At 64.9% G+C, this 21,512-nt stretch overlaps 1 protein-coding gene across 3 annotated transcripts; it reads left to right on the forward strand.

Moving 5' to 3' along the window:
* The first annotated feature begins 1,819 nt into the window (after window positions 1-1,819).
* Window positions 1,820-9,342, forward strand: TRMT61A (tRNA methyltransferase 61A). Of its 3 annotated transcripts, none has more exons than XM_045201793.3 (4): window positions 1,820-1,963; window positions 3,297-3,655; window positions 5,981-6,247; window positions 8,173-9,342. In XM_045201793.3, exons 2-4 carry the CDS (start codon window positions 3,325-3,327, stop codon window positions 8,430-8,432), a joined length of 858 nt encoding a protein of 285 aa, XP_045057728.1. In that variant the 5' UTR covers window positions 1,820-1,963; window positions 3,297-3,324; the 3' UTR covers window positions 8,433-9,342. The 3 variants fall into 3 exon arrangements, with proteins under 3 accessions (XP_045057728.1, XP_045057726.1, XP_053783582.1); XM_045201791.3 differs by having other exon boundaries at window positions 1,920-2,045; XM_053927607.1 differs by lacking the exon at window positions 1,820-1,963 and adding an exon at window positions 2,354-2,716.
* The last annotated feature ends 12,170 nt before the right edge of the window (window positions 9,343-21,512 follow it).

Genomic DNA, 21,512 nt, shown 5'->3' on the forward strand with positions numbered 1-21,512 from the left:
AAACCCGGGCTGGGCTCAGACTGACAGCGAGGGTGGTCAGCAGCTATGATGGGGGGAGGGGAGGATGCCTTTGAGGCCTTTAGACCCAATGTCATGGTGAGGTCTCATACCAGGCAGTGGCTGCTTGGGAGCCAGGGTGGCCCCCAGGGCAGGACAGCAAGGGGGCTGGCACTGGAGGGGTGCTTCTGGCTGGCCTAGCGCCCATCTGGACCCTCCACTTTCCCCAGGGCCCATGGAAGCCGGTTTGGTGGCGTCTAGGAGAGAAGCTGGGTGACATCACCTGGCCAGTTTACGGTCTTCAGAAATCACACCTGCCCTGGAGAGGGAGGGGAGCCTCAAAGGAGTCCCTGGCCTTTCATCCACCACTCAGCAGGCCTAGCAGAAGTGGGCCAGGTGCAAGGGCCGCCTGGGGACCGGAGGCCCCCCTTGGAGTCAGAGTGCAGCCGTTGCTTCCTCCTTCTGCCCTGTCCCTGTGTTCTACAGACTCCAGAGGGGAAGTTGTCTGGGGCAGGAGAGAGGCGGGGCTGCCTTGAAGTCACCAAGCGCAGTGCTAAGCTGGGCTGCTCTGAGAGGAGGGTCCTCATGTCACGTGATCCCTGCCAGGGATGTGGGCCAAGCAGCCACCTCGTGGGCATCCTCAGCTTCTCCTTTTCCTCCAGGGTGACCTTGACTGTTCCTCCTGCCTGTTCCCACTTTCCTTCAAATCTGCCATTAGTTCTCTGCAGCCAAATTTACTGGTTTGTTTTTTTTTAAAGACTTTATTTATTACTCAGAGAGGGAGAGAAATAAGGCCTGCCACCCAGGCATGTGCTCTGACCAGGAATTGAACCGGCGACCTTTCATTTGTGGGACGATGCCTACGCGAGCCATGGCCAGGTTTACTGGTTTTAAATCCCAGTTCCACTTCGGCCACATCGACTGTGTGACCGTAGGAAGTGACTTAACCTCCCTGAGTCTTAGTTTCTCCATCTGTAAAGTGGCCCCTCACACGGCTGTGGACAGGGGTCCATACAGTGACACTTAGCGGGACTCACGTGGCGTCAGTCAGTCCCTTTAGGGGAGTCCTGATACACAAACCCGCCCTGGGCAATCAGCTGGGGCCTGGGGGAGGCCAGTGCAGATGGCAGCTCTGGGAAGGCTGCCTAGAGGAGGGGGCAACGGAGGAGCTGGTCAGCCAGTAACCACCAAAGTGGGAAGTTGGGTCCTCAGGAAACTACTGCCCAGTCATGCAGCCCTAATTTAGACTTTGTGGGTGCCCTGCCTGGGCTCCACACCACAACTGAGTGGCTGGGAAAAGAGGAACCCCGCCCCTAGAGAAGTGGAAAATCGAGATCTCTCAAGGGAGCAATTAGGGGGTGATTTGGGCCGAGCTACACCAAGGGCGTGAAGCAGAGTCCCCTGGAACAGAGGTTACGGGGCTGTGGATAGGGCTGGGTTGTTGCAAATGTTGAGAGCAGGAGGCAGGGAGGCCATGATACAGCCACCCAGGCAGCTGGTGGCTGGAGTGCTGGCCCCACAGGTACATGAACCCACAGAGGGTAGGAGGTCATTAATAGCCCCTCACCTTCTTACCCTGGGGCTCCCAGACTCAGGCCCAGCCAGGGCAAGGACATGGAGGGGCTGAGCTCAGGCACCTGGGTTTCCACCATGGACTTCGAGGCACCCATGCCAAGGGCCACAGACTGGCCAGTCTTGGCCCCAGAGGAGGGAGAGTTTAGAGAGCCCCAGAGGCTGGCAGGGCTCTGGGGAGGGGCTGGCTCTGCAGAGGCCTGGCCACTCCCATTTTACCAGGTTGGAGCAGCTGGGCCTGAGAAGTGTGGTCCAGGGTCATTGCTAACTGGCCCTGGGTTAAGGTGCAGGCTAAGCCCCAGAATAGCGGGGTGGACTGGCGCATCTCTAACCGAAGTCTCCCGTTCCAGGGCTAACAGGACAAGCCCTCGCTGCAGGAAGCTGAGTGCCACAGGCAGACAATCCGGGGCCCCACTCCTCCCTGCACGCCGCTCCTCACTTCCTACAGGAGCCAGCTGGGAATCCGCCTCGCTGAGGTACTCAGAGAGCCGCACCTTCCCTTCTCTGCCCCTCCCCCAGCCCCTGGCCCCAGCCCCACTGAGCCCAAAACGCGCCCAGTTCCTCCAGCTCTCGTTGCACCCTGGGCCCCAAGGGGACCCAGCGCCGCCTCCCTCCTGCAAGCAGCTTCCGCCTTCCGAGGGTGTGGCCCTGCGGGACTGGCGGGCCCAGGAGGAAGCCACTTGCCAGACCCCCGCCAGACCTCCAATCTCCTGAAGCCTGGCTGACCCCAGCCAAAGCCTTCTGGGACGACCCTCGGCCCTGCGAGTACACGTTCTGGAAGGCACCCTGGGGCCCAGTGAGGGGTGTTGCAGAGTGTTTTGCAGTGACAAAGTGTCCACGGAAAGGGTCCTCCTGAGGGCTGGGTAGCAAGCCGCGGGCCGGACGGCCCGTGACTGCGGGGCTGCCGAGGTCCCTGCCTGGTCGCAGCCTGCGGCGGCCGGCTGCTGGGGCCGTGGGACGTCCAGCGGGTCTCCCACTGGCTGGTGTCAACCCGGGAATAGCACGCAGTGGGGGGACGCGAAGGGCGGCGAGGCGCCGTGACGTCATCGGTGCGCGCCGCGCGCCGCACCTGGGGCGGAAGGGCTGCAGCCGCGGTGCCCCAGCCACGTGCGGAGCCTCTCCGGCCGCAGTTGGCCCGGCATCGCAGGTGGGACTCCGCGGGGCCACGCAGCGGTGCGCGGGCGGGGGACGCCCCGCGGGCCTCGCGCGTCCCTCCAGCCTCCCAGCCCGGCGCCAGCCTGGCCTGACCCGCTCCCCCTCTGCACACGCCAGGCCGGTGCATCAGTTTTCAGCCCGCTGGACGACCCCAGCCCTTGCCTCTCCTACCTCCCCTTGCCACCATCCGCCCAGAAGCCCACTTTGGGGGAGGATGGGGTGAGGATTTTTCCTCTGAATCTAACCTGGAGCCGAGGTGGCCTCTCACAGTCGGAGAATGGGTGCCAGGCCCCAGGAGAAGGGCAATGAGAGAGGGTCAGGTCCTGACTGTGGGAAATCTTGCTGTTGCCTGGCCCCCATCTCTCCATCTGTGATTTGGGCTGATGGCTTCTGTCTCATGACCCAAACCAAGAAGGGCTTCGAATGCCAGCCCCCGTTCAGCCCTACTGGGCTCCCCAGGTGCCAGGGCTTGAGCCAGCCACCCCACCCCCACCCCATGGCTCAGGGAGTCACCATGCACATCCTGCTGCCCAGCTCCTCTACACGCTCATGACCCTCTACCTCCTCCCCAGGGCCTTGGCACCGCCAGAGAGCAGCGCCATGAGCTTCGTGGCTTACGAAGAGCTGATCAAAGAGGGTGACACCGCCATCCTGTCCCTGGGCCACGGTGCAATGATGGCAGTGTGTGTGCAGCGCGGGGCACAGACCCAAACCCGCCATGGCGTCCTGAGGCACTCTGTAGATCTCATTGGCCGCCCTTTTGGCTCCAAGGTGACCTGCGGCCGAGGCGGCTGGGTGTACGTGCTGCACCCCACGCCTGAGCTCTGGACACTGAACTTGCCGCACCGCACCCAGATCCTCTACTCCACCGACATCGCCCTGCTCACCATGATGCTGGAGCTGCGGCCTGGCTCTGTGGTCTGTGAGTCCGGTGAGTTCTTCGGCTTCACCAGCGCTGCCTCAGAAGTTGACAGGGAGGCGGAGGTCAGCCCCAACATTCAGGCAGTGTCCAGCAGGCCCTTCCTGAAGACAGGCACCCTCCTTGGTCTGTTTTAACAGGACCTTTCTGGGGAGCTTACTGCAGGGGCTGAGAGCAGAGTTAAGGAAGTTGGTTGGGAGGCTGGTGCCGTAATCTGAGTGAGAGTCCATGGGACTTGACCAAGGACGGACCTGCAGAAGGTGGTGGCCATGGCCAGGTCCACTGCGCTGATTGGTGCTGACCGAGGTGCTGACCGCCATTCCCTAACGCTGTGCTGCAGGCAAAGGGTGGCTGGCCCAGTGTCACGGACTGCTGTGAGTGGGAGCCCCAGGCCCAGGGCTGAGAGGCGCCCCTTCTGAAGGGTGGCCAGGGTGTGTGGGGAGCCTGCCCCATGCACATCACCAACCAGTACCAGTGTCGCAGACCCCAGGAGCTGTGGGGCAGGTGGACGTGCCCAAAGGCCAGCTGCTCCCAGGCCTTCCCTCACGCACAGCACAGTCTCAAATGCTGGGATGGTTCAGGATGGACACCGCAGCATGCAGCCTGGCCAAGAACAGCCCAGGCTCAGGCGCCCAAGCTTCCCAGCATGTTCCTTATGGGCTGGACAGCTGGGGTCAGGGGTCACAAGCCCCACTGCTGCCAGCTTTCTGAGGGCCGAAGGCCATCCTGTCCCTTTCTGGGGTGTGGTCTCTCCATGGGGATGGTTGGATGGTCCCTGCTGCCCAGCCAAACACTTTGAATGGGGAAGAGTCGGATGCAGGCCCGAGGCTCTGAGCCAGGAGTGGCTGAGCTGGGGGGAGGCTGAGTCCTCAGCACGAGGGCCCTGGGGTACCAGTGGCAGGTGGGCAGCAGAGCTCAGCCGGTTCCAGCCCATCCCCTGCTGCGCCCTCAGCCAGGGCCTCGCTCCACTCAAGTAAAAAGCGCTCAGTTAATGGGCACACTCTGGGCCTCTCTGGTGTGCCAGCTCTCCTCTCGGAACTGGAGGCGCAGCCGTAGACAAGACAGACCAGATTTCTTCTGCTTCTCAGTGGGACTGTTTTAGCGTAGTGATTGCTTGAGGCTTGTGAGACAGGACTGAGTGTTTGGGGTCACTCAGAGAGGGGTCCCTGCAGCTCCAGCAGTCAGGGGAGACCTGTCTTCAGAGGAACATTGAATTGGAGATGAGGAGGAGGAGATATCTGCCAAGAGCCTACGGAGAGTGTCACCCAAGGGAGAGCATGCAGAGGCCCCTAGTGAGAGACACACAGAAGCCAGCATGCAGGAGCAAGCAGTGAGGCTGGGAGGGAGCGGACCCCACCCCGTGTGGAAGGGGAGCTTGGCCAGGTTGTGCGGAGAGAGTCAGCCTGGTCTGATGGGGCTGTGGGGGCGATTGCAGAGTCAGGAGGGAGGGGCCCAGGAGGGCTTGGAGGGCAGATGGGGACGAGACAAGCTGTGGGTCCAAGAAAGACGTGGAAGGCGTGGCAGGAGTTCCTGGTGGATCAGATGTGGGTGGGAGAGGAGAGAGTCAAGGGCGCCTCACAGTGTCTGCTGAGCACTGGGTGTGGTGGGTTGGGTTGGGGAAGGCTTGGCAGGGAGTGGACTTGGCATTGAATCTGGTTGCGCTCTGCACTTGTCTGTGCCAAACGCTGTTTGGGTGTCTCAGGGAGGCGGTGAGTGTCAGGTAGGAGTCAAGTGGAGGAACGTGGCTCTGGAGTTGTCGTGAAGTAGGTGGCACCTGTAGCCGTGGGGTGAGGGGAGGTCAGGGGGGTGGATGGGGGACGCAGGCCCCAGCCGGGCGCTGCAGGACAGGAAGCCAAGCAGAGGGGCGGCTGCATGGCGGGGAGAGGAGCTCGTGGCGAGCTGGCGTCATGGTGGCCGGAGGGGCAGCAAGGTGAGGGCAGAGGAGGCTGGGGGGCAGAGAGATGGACCAACCTGAGTAGGCCTGAGCTCGGGCACCTGGGGACCAGCCACTTCACGGAAGGCGATGGGACAGACCCAGGCCACTTTGTCTGCTCTGCCCAGACACTGTGGAGCCTTGGACCAGCCCCAGCCTCTGGCAGAACCTGGTCTCTGGGTCTGGGCAGCGGTTCTGGGTGGGGCAGACACGTGGTCAACCCCTGTTTGCCTGCCCCAGCCCAAGGCCAGAGGGCAGCCAGGCCCCGCATGCGGCTCATGCGTGGTGCCCACTGGTACCTGGGGCTGGCTAGCCCTGTGGGCTCTCTGTGGGTCACTCCAGGCTCTTGGGTTGGCTCCTGGGTCGACCCAGGAGTCCTGCCTGATACCCGTCCTGTCCCTCAGGCACTGGCAGTGGCTCTGTGTCCCACGCCATCATCCGCACCATCGCGCCCACGGGCCACCTGCACACAGTGGAGTTCCACCAGCAGCGGGCAGAGAAGGCGCGGCAGGAGTTCCAGGAGCACCGTGTGGGCCGCTGGGTGACCGTGCGCAACCAGGATGTGTGCCGCAGCGGCTTCGGCGTGAGCCACGAGGCAGACGCCGTCTTCCTGGACATCCCGTCGCCTTGGGAGGCTGTGGGCCACGCCTGGGACGCCCTCAAGGTTGAGGGTGCGTGGGGTTCTGGGAGGGGTGTGCCCTGGGTGCTGAGCTGGCCCTGGTCCTGCCTGGGTCGTCCAAGGCCCAGAAAGTTCAGAAATCGCCTGGCCACACAACACGGGGGCCCAGCCAGGACCCCGATTGTATTGTACGGGCCTGAGCGAGAGGTCTCTTGGGCTGGCCAGTCAGCCTCGGGGAGGTCGTCCGGGAGCCAGTGGGGGCCGGAGGGGGCAGGTATGCAAGAACGGGCCCCAGCTGGGCGCCTGTTTGTTGGGAATGTCTCAGCCATGGGGAATGTGGCAGCCCCTCCTGTGTGAGAGGTGGCCCTGAGCCACAGGTTGTGCCAGAGGCCAGAGGTCAGCCCCTGACCCCAGCGGTTCCCTGCAGAGTCACCCCTCCCCCCAGCCAGGAGCCAGGCAAGCTGGCCCTTTTTAGGGAAGAAGTTGGTGTGGAGGCGGAAAGAGGGCTCCAAGCCAGGGAGGCACTGGCTGGGCTCTGGGTTTTTCCCTTTTCTGGAGAAGGAGCTGATCGGGCAGCTGCCCCCTCCTAGTAGCTGGGTCTGTATCAACGGGGAGAGGCTGCCCCTCAGAAAGACAGATGCCCAGCAGCTCCCACAGGAAGGCAGTATGGCCAGTGGGCCCCCTGCCAGCTGGCTCAGGCTCGCCCTGGCCTCCTGGGCCCCTGGTCTCTGCCGAAGTGGCCCAGGCTGGGGAAGTGGCAGCCCTGGCTCCCCCACATCTCCGCCTTCCCCAGCTTTTCCCTGATACCAGTGCCTCTCTCTGCCCGCTGCTCTGTGGACACTGTTGGGTCCAGGCCCCAGTCCCAGGGAGGCCAGAGCTGGCTGCCCAGCTTCTTGCTGCCGAGACTCTGCGCTGGTCACTGGCTGGGGAGCCGTGCCGTCTGCTGTGCCCATCCTCCGCGTCTCTTTAAGCCCCTCCTCTGGGCCCTGTTTGTTCTCTGGACCTGTTTGTTTTGGGCCCAGAGATTCTTGACTCACTCACTGTGGGTCCGGCGTTTTCTGGCAGTTTCCAGCGGCTCTCCTCCTGCTGTGAACCCAGCCTCGCCAGGTGCAGCCTGCCCCCCCTCTAGACCTCGCACTGACCAGCAGCCTCAGACCCTTGCCTGGTGGGGCCTCAGTTTCCTTGGCAAGGTACACAGGGGCAGGGTCCCCTCTTGGGGATGACACTGTTTCCTCTCTGGGTTGGCGTCCAGCTACAAGGGCTTCCTCCGAGCCCAGACTGCCCTGCGGCCCTGGGGGTCAGGGCTGCGGTGACTGGGCCTCATAGGCCCTTGAGGGCTTGCTGGGCCACAACCCTTCCTTGCCCTGGTGTCCCAAACTTTCCTGACAAGATTGGGACCTGGGCTGGCTCTGGACAAGACTGAGGGGCGCAACGGGCACCCCCAGTGGGAGGCAGCAGGAAGAGACTGTCAGCTCCTGCCCCCACCTCATTACCCTCGGCCTTGTGGCCTGGCTCAGAGCAGGCACCTCCAGTTCCAGGAGCTGGTGACAGCCTCTAATTTCCTGTGACAGCAGTGCTCTCAGCCACCTGTGCGCCCCAGCCCCTGCCCCTGCCCCCGCCCCAGCCCGTACTGACATGTCTGGTGAGGGCTGTGTGGTCAAAGCTGTTCTGAGCCCAGCAAGCTGGCAGCTGTGACGTCAAGACTCCATCTAACCCCAGCCCAGCTTTTGCCCTGACCCCTGACCCCTGACCATGACTCTTCGTGGCTGAGGGAGCCTCTGGCCAGCCTCAGGCCCAGGGTCGGGCCCAGCATCCACTCTCCTCACTCTCAGTGGGTGTTTTTTTTTTTTACCAGAACCCCTGCCTGGAAGGACTGGGGGTGGCATTCCCCAGCCATACACCCGTCCAGAGGAGGCTGCTGGGCAGGCCAGGTGTGGGCAGGCTCCCTGCCCTCTGACACTGTCCTGCTCCCTGCAGGTGGGCGCTTCTGCTCCTTCTCGCCATGCATCGAGCAGGTGCAGCGCACGTGCCAGGCGCTGGCGGCCAGAGGCTTCCTGGAACTGAGCACCCTGGAGGTGCTGCCGCAGGTGTACAATGTGCGCACCGTCAGTCTGCCCACGCCGGACCTGGGAGCCGCCCCCAGCCCCGACGCCAGCCCCTTCCGCAGCGGTACGCCAATGAAGGAGGCCGTGGGCCACACTGGCTACCTGACCTTTGCCACCAAGACCCCAGACTAGTGGGCCACTCACCAGGAGATCCACGGGGCTGGGAGCGCGTGGGCCCAGCACAGAGGCGCAGCCTGCTGCGGGCCACCTTATGTGGGCAGTGGATGTCTGCTGTGCCTGTGTTTAGACAGGTGGTGGGGTGGGGTGGGAGGTGGGGGCCTCCTACGTGGCTGAAGGGGGTGGCCAGCCCCAGGCCTCTGGTCCCCAGGGAGGGAGGCCTCTGCCCTGTCTCCTGCCCTCTCCTGCTCATTGCCACGTGAAGTCCCCACGACCACAGGGTTTTCCAAGTGCTGAGGCCCAGGGCTGCAGGTGGTGGGGCCCAGGTCTCACCCCTTCCTAGGTGGCCCCATGCAGGGAGGGAGGCAGGGGAGCAAAGACTCAAGGAGGAGGGCTGGGGGCTTGGTGCTGCCATGGACCCGGGATCCCGAAGGCCCAGCTGCCACACCAGGTCAAGGGGTCAGCCCTGCCCTGGCCCCTTTGCCACCATCCCCAGTGTGCTGGTGGAGCCAGGCTGGCCCAGCACCCAGGGAGAGGAGACCCTGCTGTGCTCCCTGGGGCCCAACTTGCTGGGGGCGGGGGGCAGCTGCCATCCCTCCTGTCCAAGGGGCAGCCCCACCTACCTGCCTCTGTGCCCCGCCCTCCCAGTTGCCTCCTGCTGTGGGAACACACAGCTTCAGGCAGAGGGTGCACCTGGGACGGAGGGCAACACACCAGGGCTGGGGGCATATGTCACCTGCCCTGGCCTGGCCCCCAGCTCTGTGGTATGGGGCTGGCATCCCTGCCCACCACTGTGCACGAAGGGCCTGGGTGTCCACGCTCAGCTTCGGCCTCCCCGTGTGGGGCCGGGAGTCCCAGAACACTGTGCCTGTGCGGGGCTGGCCCCGACCGTTCCTGATCCAGAAATAAACACTGTGGCCCCCAAGTGCTGACTGGTCTCTGGGGTCCCTAGAGGCCGGAGCCCCACCCATACTGCAACACCCAGGCTAGACCCCAGCGCACACAGCCTTCCCGGCCCTGGTCGTCCTCCTGTCCCACAGCAAGCGCCCCAGGGCTCCAGACTGCAGGGCAAGGCCTTGGACGCCTGGAACAAAGGAGTGAGTGTGTGGCCACCCCCATCAGGCTGCAGAAAGGGCCACTTGTCCCTGGGACCGGTGGGGCAGGAGGGAGTGCATTTGTGCGAGCAAGCAGAGTGTGGCCTGAGGGTCCCAGACCTCTGGGTGGGCCCCCAGCCCAGCCCAGCCTCTTGGTCACAGGGCGGGTGGCTTGCTGGTTTGCATGTTCCCTGACAGGCCCCAAAACCTGTTGCTCTGGCCCGAGGCCACCCCTGGGTTTTGTGGGTCCTTGGAGAGGTGCCGAGCAAAGCGGGCCTGCAGGAGAGCCCGTCTCCCAGTGACCCGAGGCTGGGCGGCTTCCCTGCTCCCCTCTCCTGTGCAGCCTCCTGAGAAGAACTTTGTCCCCTCAGAGTCCCTCAGGGCCCCTGGAACCAGTAGTCCTGCCCCAGGGCTCCCACCCCCACCTTCAGGACCCATCCTGACCTCGGACCAAATGCCTGGCCCAGGGGATAGAGGAGGGATGTGGCCTTGCCCTGGCCTTCAGGTGAGGCCTTTGGGCTGTGTACTGCTGGCGGGCTCTCCAGGGCCTACAGAGCGCACAGCTGGGCTCCCACACACCCTTCAGGGTCCCTCCTCTCAACTGTGCCTCTCTCTGCACTGCCCACCACCCACCTCTGGGCAGGGGCATCCTGCTCAACCCTCCTCTGCACCCACAGGCCCCAGGCTGGCTCACGGGGCTGCCTGCAGGCTGAGGGGGGGTGCCCAGCTGCACCCCAATTCTGCAGGTGGGGAGCCTGATGTCCAGAGAGGCAGGGCCAGTGAGTGACCAATCGTCACACCAGCCACCGAGTCAGCCCCCTGGGGCTGGTCACAGGGCAAGGACTCAGCCAGCAACTCCCCTGCCCACCCAGACACTTGGCAGCCCTCAGTTTTTCCTTGGAAATCCCCACCCCCTGCCTGCACCACCCCACCCCTGCTGAGTAGCTGAGGCATGCTGTCCAACTCACTCTGAGGCCCCCAGGGCCCCAGGCCAGAGTCCCACCCTAGGGCCTGGCTTGGAGTTCAGGGCGCCAGCTCCTCCAGGAAGCCCCGGCCTGGCCTGGCCTCAGCCCACTGGTGCTGGTCCTCCCCTGTGCCTCTCCAGCCTGCCTTGTCCAGGAAACACGCCTCCCACCTCTAGCTTGTGGGCGGGTGGGCTCCTCCTACCCTACCCCAGCCCACTGCACAGGTGGGAAAACAGGCCCAGAGGAGATTCCACTCACTGGGGTCCATGCCCCCACACCCCCACCCACCTAGACCTCCCAGATCATAGGCCCCTGCCCGGCATGTCCCCCTAGGGTGTGGCCCAGGCTGGAGGGTAGAGAGATTCCTGCTGTCAGGAGGGAAGGCTGAGGAGGTGGCGCTGTGCAGGGTCCAGAGGGGCTGCCGGAAGGTGGAAGAGGGCGAGCCGGAGGCCTTCCCAGGCGGGAGCCGGCAGGCGGTGGAAGAGGAGCCCCCACTGCCTGTCCTATTTGCAAGGCCACTAAACACAGGCTGGCTACTAGGCCTAAGGCCCCTCTCTTCCCTGGGGCTGTTAGGCTCACTGCCAGCCAGGGCATGTCCCTGTCTCCCCTTGGGGCTCCTGATGCACCCCAGGGGGAGCGTGCTGTTGGGGGCTGCTTGTACCCAGGCCTCAAGTGAGCTGAGTGCCCCCTGGTGCCTCGGGTCCGGCAGGTCAGGGCAGCCTGGACTGAGGGGCTCCCCGGGACCAGACACAGTCAGGTGGGAGCAGAGCAGGGGAGGGATCAGGCCCTGTACCAGATGGGGGTGCGGGCAGTCACAGGAGTAGGGTGACAGCCAGGCCACAATCTCCCCTGGGAGGGGGGACATGAGCATGTGAGGGCCCAGGCTCTGGGCCTGCTGGGGTCACTGCCCCCCTCTGGCAGGGTGGGGGTGAGGAGAGATGAAGTGCCACCTCCGCCTCAGGAGCCCCCCATTCTCCATGGCAGATTCCAAGGCCAGAATTTTGGGGCCCCTTCTGGGTCCATCTGACACTGTCTTGTGCTTTGAGGCACTTGAATAGCTTTCTGCTTCAGGGGTGTTTGAATAGATTATCGCGGAGAGAGGACTGGATGGGGAGACTTCTGGCAAGTGCAGGTCATCCCATCAGTGTGCTTAGTTAATCACATAATATTCCAGCCGGGTGTGGGCGGGGCACTTCAGTGGGCCCCCACAACTCCTGAGGCATCGTATCGGGGGGCAGTCCCCATAGCCATGCTGCGTAACAAGCACTCCCCACACCACCACCCCAAAACAGCTCAGGCCTGAAGTAGCCATCGGTTCCTCTCGGATCTGTGGCTCAGCAGCTCTTGGCCGACCTCAGCCAGGCCCGTTCACAAGTGAGGACAGAGCAGATGGGATGTCCCCTTCTGGACGGAGAGTCAGGCACACCCTCTCATGCCCTCCACACACCAAGGGCGAGCCCGGTCATGGGGCCATTTTTCAAGCCTTTGCTCACGTGGCCCAACCTCGTGTCAGGGGCTGGAGAGACCTGAGGTTTCAGGGCGGGGGTCCGTGGCCATAGGCACAGGGGTGGGGGTAGTGGCAGCAGGCAAGGCGCAGACGGGTCTTCAGCAGGAGGGAAGGGCCTGCAGGGCATTGCCAGCCTGGCCACCCTCCCCAGGCTGCCTCTCTGCCCAGCTGAGGGCATTTCAAAGTCAGGCTGCCTGCGGAGGGCGGCATCAGCCGGAGGGAATTACTCAGCTCCCACCAGGCCAAGAATAGCTCGGAACTGGGTCACTCTAACCAAGTGCTCCGGTCACAGCCTCCAGCCTTTGAGGATAATCGGCTTCCTCCCTGACATCTGTCCCTTTAAAGAGGGGCAGGCCGGGAGTGGGCACAGTGTCCCCATCTAGAAGGTGGGGACAGGGAGGGGTGTGTGTTCACGGCTGTCCTTCTGTTCCTCCTCCCGCTTCCTTCGTTCTCCCTGCCCCTGCCTGGCAGGCACCCCCATCCTCCCTGCCCACCCTGCAGCTGCCCCACTCACCGGGAATGCCAGCCCCCACGCACTGGCCAGGCGGTGTGACAGCCCCAGAAGGTGAGGCACGCTGGCCTGGCTCAGGCTAGATGGTGGAGCACCCCTTCACCGCCCTCCTGCCAACCCCACTGACCTTGCCCTCAGTGTCCTGAGTCCTGAGGACCCAACACCCCAGGCCCCCTCCTCTGAGTCTCTCCTGGGTGCTCCTTCCTTTGATGGCAGACCAAGGCAGTGGTGGGAGTGGGCCAGCCCGCCTTTCTGAGGACCTCCCACCCCTCTGGACCTGAAGCCCCGCTGACAGGCCACCCTCCCCTTCCCACGCTGACTACACGGGGGATGCAGCCCTTCCCCACCCCCGACAATGCCTCCTGTGGGCTGGTCCCCAGCGCTTGGCACAGGGGGACCTTGTTGGTCCCTGCCCTCAGCCCTGGGACCCTTCTACCAGCCCGCCCCACACAGCTGGTGGGGCCCTGAGTCCAGGGCCCCAGGGCCCAACAGACAGAAAGCCTGTGTCCTGGGACACGATGTGGAGCCAGGTCCCTGACTGCCTGAGCTCAGACACGTGCTTTGGGAGCAGAAGAGATGCTCCCTGGCCTTTTGACAGGATCCAAAGCTCAGCACTCCCCACTTCCTGTCTCCATAGCAACACCACAGTGCACCCTCCCCTATGCCTGGTCTGCCAAGCTGCTTCCCCGCGGCAGGCGGTCCTCCCTCCGCCTGGCCTTCAGGCCTCTGCTGGCCACCCTCGTGGCCCACAGTGCAGCCCTCAGATGTGACCCCAGCTCGGTGCAGCCGGACACCCGCCCTGTACAGGGCTCTTGGTGCTGCAGGGACGCACAGCTCGCCTGCCGGCTTCTCTCCTGGGGGCCTGCACGGTGCTCAGGTGGGGTCCCTGGGTGGCAGCGCCCACTGTCCAGGGAGCTACTTAGGAGGCAGAACCTGGGCCCCCTCGCAGACCTCCTGGTCAGAAAGTGCATTTTAGGTGGGTTCCCCAGGGGGCTCGAGCATTAAAGTGAGAAGCAGAGAAAGGCCGGGCCAGCTAGACTTTGCCTCTCTCTGCCACTAGGAAGCCCAGAGCTGTCTGCTGCCTGTTGGGAGTGTCCCTGTCATTCCCCACTGCTCTTTCTTGATGTCTCACCTTCCTCCTCCCCCCAGGTGGCCTGAGCGGGTGATGTCACAGATCCTTGCAGCCCACATGATATTGTCACCTGGGTACACTGCCACCAAGTGGTGCATTAGGATGCCAAAGCCATCCTTGCAATAAGGATATAGTGACCACCTCCCACCCAGCTGCATCATCTCTGCCATACTTGTCCCAGGTGCTGTTTCGGGCTCTTCAATCTTTACAAACCCAGAAGGCAGTTCTGTTCCAGGTGACAGACCCACCCGCTCCTTAGCCTTTGCCACAGGCACCTTCATGACAGGTGGGCGCCGCAAATGCGGCACCAGGCTGCTCAGTGACCTGCAGCACCCCGCCCCACCCCTCCGACTTGGGACCTGGGGGTGGGGCGGCCCTGCGGTCACTGCCAGGGGGACCAGAGTCTCTCAGGCATCTTCTTTCCTTTCTTTGATTTCTCAAAACAAAACACACCTTTATTCACTCGAGCAGCTCGGTCACGACTCCGGGAGCTCACAGCGCTATCTGCGGGGCTCCTTTTGAGGCTGCACTGGGTTCACCGGAACTTAATTCCACCTGTTTGGTCGGGACATTTGCTGGGGATCCCCGAGCCCCTCTCCCTCGGGGTCACTGTGTCCCCCCAGGGCCCAAGGTGGGAGCCAGCCAAGGTGGAGGCGTGCTGCTGTGCGCGCGACCTGGGCGAAGGGGGGAGGCTCTGATTTGAGCACACACGTGTTTTATTCGAGAACCCTGGACAGTGCGGACACGCATGGTTTTGCTGAGGGCCTGTTGGGCGGTGCCGGAGAGGAGACCTGGGAGCAGGAGTCTGTCCCCACCTCTGTGACCTTTTACAGGGCAGAGAGGTGTTTGCTTGTTCACAGGGAAAATGCCTGAGGCCACTTCAACGGTGTCTCTGTCCCAGGCTCCTGGGGGGAAGCAGTCAGTCAGAAATCCCTGCCCTGGCCCCAGGGGCCACTTCTCCAGCCTCCCCCACCAGGGCCACCAGGCACCCTGGGGCGGCGCTGGGTCTCTGGCTTGGTAGGGGGGCAGCAAGTTCTGAGGAGCGGGTGGCCTGTCCTCACCCTCCACAGGGGCAACAGGCAGCCGGCCATTCGCCGCTCGCCCCAGGCTCAATGGCCACCGACTGGGGGCGTTGGCCTCGGTGGAGGATGGCCTCCAGGGCGCCCCCAGCACCCCAGTTCTGGGAGGAGGCCCCTCTTCTGGCCTCTGCACTCCAGACAGCCGCCCTGCCTTCTCTTTGCAGACCCTCCTGGCAGCCCTGTCGCCCGCCCCCGCCCTGCTGCCCCCCGCAGGCTGTCCTGGCCCAGCGCCTCCGGAAAACAGCTCCAACGCCGTCCACTGCCGTTTAACTTCACGGACAGCGCGGCCCCGCAGGCCCCAGGCCGCCTCCGGTCCCTGCTCTTCCGTTTCCGAGACAGCGAATCGAGGCGGGGGCGAGGGGCAGGGACGGCGCCCGGCTGAACGCCAGCTCGGGTGGCTGCAGGGCGCTCCCACCGACGGACGCGACCCAGAGCCCGACGGCACCGGCGGACGTGGCGGGCCGGGGCGCGGGTGGTGCCCAGAATGCCGGGTGGGGGGCGGCCCGCAGCGGTGACCGAGGCTTGTTGCTAGGCTACCGGCACAATGGCCACTCCCGGCACCACGCAGGCGGAAGCAGCCGCGTCTCAGCGGGGAGGAGGGGCCCACGCCCAGCCCCCACCCCCTTGGCCCGCCCTCTGGAGCGCGCGGCCTCCTCCCTGCGCCCGCCCTGGGCGCTCCGAGACCCAGGGCCCTGCCCTCCCCGCCGGCCCCTCCGCCTGCCTGTCCTCCCCGCATCCAGCTCCCCCCACTCCGGCGCACAGCGTGGGGCTCTCAGGGGCCCGGGCAGAGCCGGAGGTCGGGCAGGATCCCAGCCCTCCGCTGCCCCCGCCCCGGACTCCGCCCGCAGCCCCTCCGGGCAGGCCCCAGCCCCGCGCCGTCCGTGTCCAGCCCAGACTGTTTGTCTGGGACCAGAGCCCCAGGGCCCCACTTCCTCGCTCTGCGGAAAGACTGCCGGGGAGGCCGCCGGCGGGGGAGGGCTCAGGGCTGGCGTTCCTGCCCCAAGACCTCACCGGGCCTTTGCCCTACCCTGCCCTGCCTGGACGAGGCCTTCTCCATTGGGGTGTCAGAAGCCCCCAGAACCCCCACAGCCCTGAGAGCGACATCCCACCCCAGCCAGACCTGTCTCTGACCTCAGTGTGGTGCCCAGGGTCCCAGCTAAACCCCATGTTCTGTCCCGCCAGGAACGTGTCTAAACCGACCCTGTCCTGGGCACACCCAGCAGGCGCTGGTCAGCACAGCGGAAAAGCAGGGCAGCCCCCAGGCCCTGCTGCCCCCCACCTCCCACTGCAGGGCTCGCAGCTCTGGGGCTCTGGCCCCTGCTGGGCTTGCTCCAGGCCAGCATGGGCCCGCGGCTGGAGGCAGGTGCGGGCCTGCCTGTGCTCCACTGGGGGTGGGGGGGAGGTCAGGAAGGCAGAGGGCAGGGCCTTTCTCACAGCCCCACCACTGTGGCCTGGGGCTTTGGGCAAAGGACCTGTCCTCCCTGAGCCTCAGGCCCCCAACCCAGAGGAACGGGGTACCCACAGGAGCACCCCAGCTGGGCTCGTGCTCCGGGACGCCTCATGGAGCTCTCAGCCCAAGACAAAGTGGGTGCCGCTGCCCGATTCACAGACAGTGGCCCAGAGACAGGCTGGTGGGCAGCTGGCTTGGCCAAGGCCTCCAGGGCCGTCCCCACCACACAGGCAGGCACACGCGGGCACACGCAGTCCTGGGTCCAGGCAGACACTAGTTTCAGCAGCTGAGGACAAGGAGCATCGCCCCTGATTCCGCTTCCCCTTCCCGTAGCCCCCACTCGCCTTCCTACGCTGGGGACCCAGACAACTGGACACAGATACCCCCACTGGGTGGAGCCCCCACAGGAGCCCTGGGCCCAGCATGGCCTCTGGAGTGTGATCGGTCTGCCCCTCAGCAGGGACAGTCAGTTGTGAGGAGCAAGGACAGAGGGGGGGGGGTGGCCTCGTCCCCTCCCCCACTCCTCCCATTGTGGGGGCAGGGGCTGGGGTTTCTCTTGAGCTGGAGAACCGAGGACAAAGAGGCAGCTGCCAGCGGGCGGGGTGGGGGCCCAGGCCTTTGTGTGCCCAGCAGCGGACGGTGACCTCATCGCCCGCCAGAGAAGGGCCCTTTCTTCCTGAAGGCGGCCAGCCGTTGGGAATCCGCCTGGGGACAAAGCCGCTGCCACGCGGGGGACCAGCGTGTGGCCACCCCCTCATGGCATAAATTAGGGGGGGCTGTGGTGGGGGAGGGGCGGGCGGCTGCGTCTGGTGCCTGGGGGCGCGCGGGCAGGCACATGGACGCACCTAAGTCACCCCCAGCCCCCGCTCCTGGGCACTGCTGCCCTCCCGCCTGGGCCACTCATTCATTCACCTCTACTCCTTCTTGGGGCCCACAGATGGGCCCGGGGCGCAGAGGAGGGCCTGGCAGGTGAAGGAGCCAACAGACGGGTGTAGGGTGGGCGCTGCCCTCTGGAGGGGAATGGGGACAGATGTGGGGGGTCACCACGGCCCACAGGCTCCAGGGCTGCACAGGGTGAGGCCTACTCAGCTGGAGGAGCATGCTCTCCGACACCGAGGCCCAGCAGGAGCCCAGGCCTGAGCTTACACAGCAGCCTGGCCTGCTCCCCAGGTGTGGTCAGGAAAACATTTGGTTATCAAGCAAGGTATCAGGTGACAGTCACCCTGTGGGGCTAAGGGCTTCCTGTCCCCAGGGCCCAGGCGCTCCACAAAGCATCCTCACAGCCTTGCTGGCCCTCAGCCCTCCCTCCTCAGGGAGCCCCCCCGCCATGACCCCACATTAGACCCTGCCCAGCGGGGCAGCCCAGGGCGGCCAGTGGTAGCAGGGCCACGCGGACATTATAGGTCCTCCAGAGACCCTGGAGCTGCCCCACAAATGCCCCCTTCCCCTCTGGTGGCTTGCTCAGCCTCCCTAGGCACTGGAGACGCTTGTCTCCCTCCCCAGGGCCCCGGGCCAGGCAGGCTTCTTGCAGGAGGAGGCAGTGAGCAGGGAGCTGGCCCGGACGGTCAGGCCAGGTCCATCTAGGAGACAGGCCTAGTAAGCCCAGTGCTGTCAGCAGGCCTTAGTGTCGGGCCCAAGGGGCCTCCTCCACAGAGTGACCGTCCCCCCAGCCCCAGCCAGGCTGGTGACAGAGGCCAGAAGGTGTCATGTGTGAAGAGCACCCCCTACCATGGGCCCTGTTTCTTGAATGGCTGTGCAGGCTCCAGGGGTTCCGTCCTCAGTGACCCTGGCCACCCCCTGCCACCAGACTCTGTCCTGACTTGGGGGCCTTGGTATGAGGCCTTTGGCCAGGGTCATGGGGACTTCTGAGGCTTGCAGTCACCCAAGCAGCACAGAGAGCCCTGAGATTTCTGGGGCTGGAAACGTCCACAGTGCCTGTCTGCTGGGTGCCAGGCATCTCTGCACCCCCTTTAAGAATGAGGAAACACTCCCAGGCCTGGGACAGCATCCTTGGTTGGGGGGGGACCAGGAGGAGGCCCCAGGCTTCCAGGGCACTAAGCCCCAAAGGCCATGGTGCATGGACCCCCAGAAGTCAGAAGGCCCTGCCCCCCACCCACAGCAGGGAGCCGGGGGCCAGGGCAGGGCGGGCTTGCGGGGTAAGTAGGCCAGGGCTTTGTGCTGTGTTGCTATGGTCCCGCCAGCACTGCTCTGCGGGTTTCCTCCTGGGCCTTGTTCCCAGGACGCCTGAGCAGATGCCAGGCATCCCTCCCAGGCCTGCCCGGCCCCGGCCCTGTTGGGGCTGCTCCCAGGCTCCCGGCCCTCCTTTCCCCCAGGCCCCTTGCCTACCCTCAGGCTAGCTGGGTGCCATAGCAGGGCATGTGCATTCCACGTTGCCACACACATGCACACATGCTCATACATGTGTGCACACGCTCGCACGTGCACACAGCACGTGCACTTGCTCACACGAGCGTACACATGTGCGCTCACACTTGTGCTCAGACGTCCACACACAGCATACATGCACGCCACATGCCAGGTGAAGCTGCAGGAGCCACCGCATTTCAAGTCCCCAAGGGTTTTCTGGTCACCCCCAGGCAGAGTGGAGGAGGGAGAGCAGGGCGAGGGGAGGTGCAGCCTGGAGCCGGGCCTCAGAGGCCTTGGCCAAGGACCGCCCTGCCGCTTCGCCTGTTTGCTGACCGCAGGGAGAGAGGGAGGTGCTCAGCTGGCCTGGGGTTTAGGGGCTGCGCAGGCCTAAAGGGAAGACCTGGGGGTTTTCCTCTGGGAGGTGGGGGAGCCCTCTGGCTCCTCCCCACACGTGGCTGCTGCTGCCCCCGTCCCAGCCTCCCTGTGCACCTCACTGAACTCATCTCCACCACAAAGTGGGGGTCACTGCCCACGTCACAGACAGTGAACCAGAGACACGCTGGCTGGCAGCAGCCTTGGGGCCCACCCGAGTGCTGTCCTAGACTGATGTCAAAGGGTCGAGCCTGGGCACTGGGGAGGGAGCTCCTGGGGAGCAGCAACTAGGCCCCTACCCTGCCTGGCAGTGCCCTGGGCTGCCCTGCCAGGAGAGCAAGCGAGGCTGTGGGTGCCAGTGCCCTCACCCACCCCCATCCCACTCTGCTGCGGGGCCGGCATGGGGCCAGCCTCCAGAGGCCTCCTTACATGTCAGGCGCATGTCGCATGTCAGCTGTCACCTGCGCTGTCCTGGCGCTGCCGACCCCTCAGTGCAGTGTGGGGGCCCTGTCGGCTGGGCTGGGCCCTGGGAGGCCTCTTGGAGGGACACTGAGGCTCAGAGAAGGGTACGGCCTGGCAGGGCTCCTCGAGCCCCAGAAGCAGTGGGGCAGCCACGGCCTCCCACCCACTACCCATAGCGGCCTTTCATGGCCCCGAGGGCCCAGGCTGCCCATGTGCTGGGCCCTTCCTTCTCTCCAGCTTCCCCGACTTTCCCAGCCCTGCTGCCCCAAATCCCAAACGCAGCAGCCCCAGGGGGCACAGGGGCAGAAAATGGTCGGGCAGAGGAGTGTCCAAGTCCAGAACACCACAGAGCGCTCGAGGTGCACTCCAGGCCGTGGCACTGGCAGTGACTCGCATTTGGTGTGGGCGTGAAGGTTGGGGGTGAATTACCCAGGACTAGGGATGAGGCTCCCTGGACATACGGTGGAGCACACAGATCTCCCGGCCCCCACGCGTGCTTGTCACCCCAGGGCTTGGGCCAGGTGGACTGCCGGTGGGCGAGCTGGCCAGGACCTGAGACGGCCTGCTGGACGCCCAGCGCCAGGGGGGGCGAATCGGAATCCATGACCCTCACAGGGTTCCACGGGGACTCCGGATTGTGGCCCGTGGGTGCGGACAGATGGGCCCAGCACGAGCGCACGCGCCGCTCGCGGGCAGTTGGTACAGTCAGACCACCGCCACCTGGCCACCCTCGTGAAGCAGGCGCGACCGGCAGGGGCCTGGGCGCGACAGCTGCGCCCTCCTGCTCTGAGCCGCACCCTCCTCGCCGGGGCACCGCGAAGTCGAGCCGCGGGCGCCGCCTGGCGGCCACTCGGAAACCCTACAGGCGGACGGGGCGCGACCGGCCTGTAGACTTTAAGGTGAAGGTGCTATGGGGCAGGCCTGCATACTGAGAGTCTGCTCTCCACGCGGTGAGGCTCAGACAAGCCTCTTGGGGTCTCACCTGGAGGGACTCCCTGGGGTACTCTGGAGCCGCCGGGGTACAGGCCTAGCACCTGGCCTGACATCCAGGGCCAAAGTCACCAGGCCAGGCTTGGTGGGGCTGCTTGAGGTTGGGTCTGGGCGGGGGAGGGGTTTCCCCCGGGGAGTGCCCAGCCCCAGAGGGCCGCGAGAACCTGGCTCTGTTCTGGGAGCCTCTGGCCCAGGATGCAATTCTGCCTCCCCAGGTGCCCCACAGCTTCTCCCACAACCAGCGTGGCCCCATGGGATCCTGCCCTCGTCTGCCCTCCCCCCGCTGAGCCAGACCATACGGCCCTTCATCACAGGGCCGCCCCAACAGCCTCACTGGTGCTGGGATGCCTGCCCTTCCTTTGTGTGGTGGGTCGGGGGTGAGCTGGGGAAAAGGAAACCGGGGCTTCCCAGGGGAAGTAAGGCAGGTGGACCCAGGAGCCTAGGGCCACCAGTGGGGCCCTGGGCCTGCCTAAGGCTTCAGGAGAGGACAGAAACAGCGGGGAAGGGCTCAAGAGCTGAAAGGTTCTTATGCAGATTAACCCGCCACTTGTCCTGACCACAGGGTGAAGGCAAGATGGAGGGAGGTGGCTCATGTTTGTCATGACAGACAGGGAGGGAGCCAGGGGCCTGGCAGCCCACAGGCCTGGGTGCTGAGGGCAAGACGGCCCTTGCTTCGAGGACTAGCCAGAGACCTGTTTCCCAGTTGTAATTCACGACAGACTCGGGGCAGGGCGGGGCGCCGGCTCAGCAGCAAGTTTCCCACAAAAAGGGGTCCTGCCATTTGGAGCTTAAGCTGCATTGACTCCATGAGTCCTTGGCCTCAGCCTTGGGTGCGAAGGACCCCATGTCAGCAGACAGAGTAGGGCCAGGTGCACCCCAGTCCAGGGGCGGCGGGGCGCAGGCCCGAGCTATCTGCAGCCGTGCGGGCCCACGTGGGGCATTCACGGGTCCCGAAGCCAGACTGAGGTCCGGTCTTGACCAGCTGTAGGGGCCAAGCCCCTCCCTGGCCTGCGGTGCCCACAGGTCCCCTTGCAAGGCTCTCAGCGCTGCCCTGTATCCCTGTACCCCCACCTGACTGGGGTTTCTCCGGGGCCACACGGTGGGATGGCCATTTTCCAGCCATTAGTGGGAGGCACACGGGAGACACTGGCTGCTGGTGGTCCCCG

This window comes from Desmodus rotundus, chromosome 7 (assembly GCF_022682495.2).
Source record: "Desmodus rotundus isolate HL8 chromosome 7, HLdesRot8A.1, whole genome shotgun sequence".
NCBI classification, from domain to species: Eukaryota; Metazoa; Chordata; class Mammalia; order Chiroptera; family Phyllostomidae; genus Desmodus; species Desmodus rotundus.

What these genes read in the sequence shown, in the direction of transcription:
- TRMT61A (XM_045201793.3), top strand. Translation starts at nt 3,325, where the DNA reads ATGAGCTTCGTGGCTTACGAAGAGCTGATCAAAGAGGGTGACACCGCC. An exon ending in CTCTGTGGTCTGTGAGTCCG is followed by an intron (nt 3,656 to 5,980) that starts GTGAGTTCTTCG and finishes CCTGTCCCTCAG; the next exon opens with GCACTGGCAGTGGCTCTGTG. An exon ending in GGACGCCCTCAAGGTTGAGG is followed by an intron (nt 6,248 to 8,172) that starts GTGCGTGGGGTT and finishes TGCTCCCTGCAG; the next exon opens with GTGGGCGCTTCTGCTCCTTC.